The sequence below is a fragment of the Eurypyga helias genome, unplaced genomic scaffold, assembly GCF_000690775.1.
Source record: "Eurypyga helias isolate BGI_N326 unplaced genomic scaffold, ASM69077v1 scaffold17630, whole genome shotgun sequence".
NCBI lineage: Eukaryota > Metazoa > Chordata > Aves > Eurypygiformes > Eurypygidae > Eurypyga > Eurypyga helias.
In genome coordinates this window covers 1-2783 of record NW_010223972.1, presented here as the reverse complement: position 1 = coordinate 2783, position 2783 = coordinate 1, and the positions used below count along the sequence as shown (strand labels likewise).

Here is a 2783-nt window from a genome sequence, read left to right as displayed (position 1 = left end):
GCTGCTTCAGCTTTCCCACAGAGATGAAAGAGAACAGGAGGGGCTAAGGCAGCTAAGGAGCCCGGTTAGCAGACAAGCTCTCTATCTGCCATTCCAGCAAGGATCCTGGAGAGCTTTAGGGGAACATGGGTCTACTTCCGAGACAAAAACAACATCAGAGGAGTCAAGCTGTTACCGGGGAGACTCACGGCACAGCAGCCTGCATCTTCTCAGGCCTGAGTTTAACAGGCTCTGACGAGCAAACCAGAAGAGAACGGTAATATCAAAAAGGACGAGGCTGGCTAGGAAACTGGCTTTTTTCCCTTCGTGATCAACTTTAAAAGTAGCCTGGCTAAAAGAAGAGTGCACCAAACGAAGAAGGAGCCGTCACACTTCCCCACCCAAGAAGGCCGCCGTTACCTGAGCCGAGTCTGTTTTTATACAGAATGCCGCTGATATTCCGGCACCTCACCGGGAGCTCGTTCTCATACACAGACGGGTCCCAGTTATACTTGGTTCCAGCTTTTTCTTGGACGGATGTTAAAGGGGTAGGAGGAGATTGCGGTCCTTTGAAAAAAAAAGAGAAAAGAAAGGTGACAGCAACCGAAAAGCACACGGGTTGTACTGTCGCGCTCTCGGCTCTCACGCTCCGGCAGCTCCCCGCTGCGCGGCGGGTTACGCAGTGCAGCCCCCAAAAAAATCAGCTTGGATGTTCTGAAAACGGCTGAAAATAAAACAAACTGCCTCTTAGGAAACGCGCTGGAAACGCTGAGCTTGTGACCTGCCGAGGTGCAAGCAGCCGGCTGGACCTTCGGGGATGTTCAACAGCCGAGGGTTTGCTGTGCCGCCCGGTGGGCAGAAAGGAAACTGCCAGGCAGCCGTGAGCAAACCTCAGCGACAGACACCAGCTCCTGTGACACTGAACAGAGCTGAATATCCACTGGACTATATTCGAGGACTCTCTAAATAGAACCCACGTGCAGAACTGGGAAATTCATATTTCTATAATCTACACTAAAATGATTCATCTCCCTTTGAGGGCAGGATGGGTGCAGAAAGGCGCTGTGACAGCGCAGCAACAGGGCAGGATTTTTCAGGAAGCTTATCCGCCAGGGTTAGGGCAAAGAACAAGAAAATGAAACCTATTTCTGACAGGAAACAAACAAAAAAAATCTAAGTATTCTTCTACTCCCAAGAAACACAAGTACCATGTGAAGAAGGGACAAACAACCCTTATAAGGCAACGGCATAACATCATGCACATGATGGTTTTTAACCTTAGCGACACAATTAAACAGAGAAAAAGCAACCCCTGCGGGGCAAGGAGACTGCAAAACCAGATTGCCTTATACCTGGTGTGAGAGGTGCTGATGGCCCCTTCAACCCTGTGGTTTCTACGATGCTGCCATCTGTGTGTACCACGATGAGAGTGGCTTTTTCAGTGTTCAGGCTGTCCCCAATCTGGAGGGCCGTTCTCCCAGACTATGGAAGAAATAAAGAGTTTAAATGGATAGAGTTAAAATAGCAGTGTATTTTAGCGTTCCTCCAAATCTTCTCAAAGGTACCCTAAAACACCAATCAGCAGGGCAGTTATTACGTTAGCTTTTGAGGTTTCAGCCAACCAAATTCAAGGGTTACATGTTCCAGGTCACCATGAGTAAATGAGGGTGGAAAGGTAAAAAACCTCTCCAAGTGACAAAGAAAAAACTGGTTCCCCCCAGCTAATGGTTTCGTGGCTTAAAGCCTGTGTACTGCAATGACAACACGTTTCTGACCTCGTTACAGCTGGAGCACAAACCAAGCTCCTCATTTACATGAAGAAAGTACGCGGGACTTTGCGCAAGGCCTCAAATGAAAGCCCAGAGACTTACCAGCACGTGTCCTGAAATTGAAGCTGCATTTGCCACAGACGTAGTGAAAACATTGTCTGCGGAGGCCCCGACGTTGGCTACTGTCACTGTGGTGACTTCTGGAATGTAAAACAGATGTGAAGTTAACATTCTGCTGCATCCAGGGAGCCCAATAAACAGCTAAACACCAAAAAATATAACTGCATTTCTTCCTGCCTTCCTATTCAAAATGATTTCTATTTTTCATTACACTTTTTGTTATAAAAACATTGTTTTTATTGAACTTTGGGCAGAACGTGCTTTAACCTCCCTGAGACCACAACAGTGGTGTCAGCCTGTGATGAACTAAGGGAAAAACAAATATCGCACCTACACTAAAAAAACTACCCCAAACTGTGGTGCTTTTTATTAAAAGATGAGAGACTGGCAAACATCAAGAGAACAACCGACTCTCCTCTGACGTACCTTCATTTCTCGGCTGCCATTACCCGTACGCTTGATCCCGCCAAGAGCTGCCCAGGCCTACAGCCCAGTGCCGCTACGGGAGAGCGAATGTGAGCGGCTCGCTAAAACCCGAGGGTAGCGCACACGGGGTGAGCGTGAGGGCCTGGGACAGGTTCCCTGAGAAGCTGTGGATGTCCCATCCCTGGGAGTGTCCAAGGCCAGGCTGGATGAGGCTTGGAGCACCCTGGGCTATGGAAGGTGTCCCTGCCCATGGCAGGGGGTGGGAGTGGGGGGGCCTTAAGGTCTCTCCCAACCCAAACTGGTCTGTGGCTCCATGAAAAACCAACACTGAGGCCCTCGTGCAGATACCAATTTAGCTATGAAGGGCTCCGAAATGTTCTGCCTTACCAGTCTGCCTTCAAAATTCTGCGTGTTTCAGGGCGCTTTGTTAACGGGGCCCAGAGCACCTGCAGCCGCCCGGAGGCAGCTCTTGCCGTCCGCCTGTGCCTC

The 2783-nt window shown here is 49.5% G+C and overlaps 1 protein-coding gene across 1 annotated transcript in view; it reads right to left on the bottom strand.

The window, feature by feature from the left end:
* DEAF1 (DEAF1 transcription factor) overlaps window positions 1-1948 on the bottom strand; it is a gene marked incomplete at its 5' end in the record, with an annotated part of 20277 nt that extends 18329 nt beyond the window's left edge. The window contains 3 exons of the mRNA XM_010159186.1: window positions 400-546; window positions 1332-1461; window positions 1851-1948. Of these exons, the coding sequence (XP_010157488.1) occupies window positions 400-546; window positions 1332-1461; window positions 1851-1948 (375 nt within the window). The remainder of the gene's footprint in view (window positions 1-399; window positions 547-1331; window positions 1462-1850) is intronic.
* Between the last annotated feature and the right edge of the window lie 835 nt (window positions 1949-2783).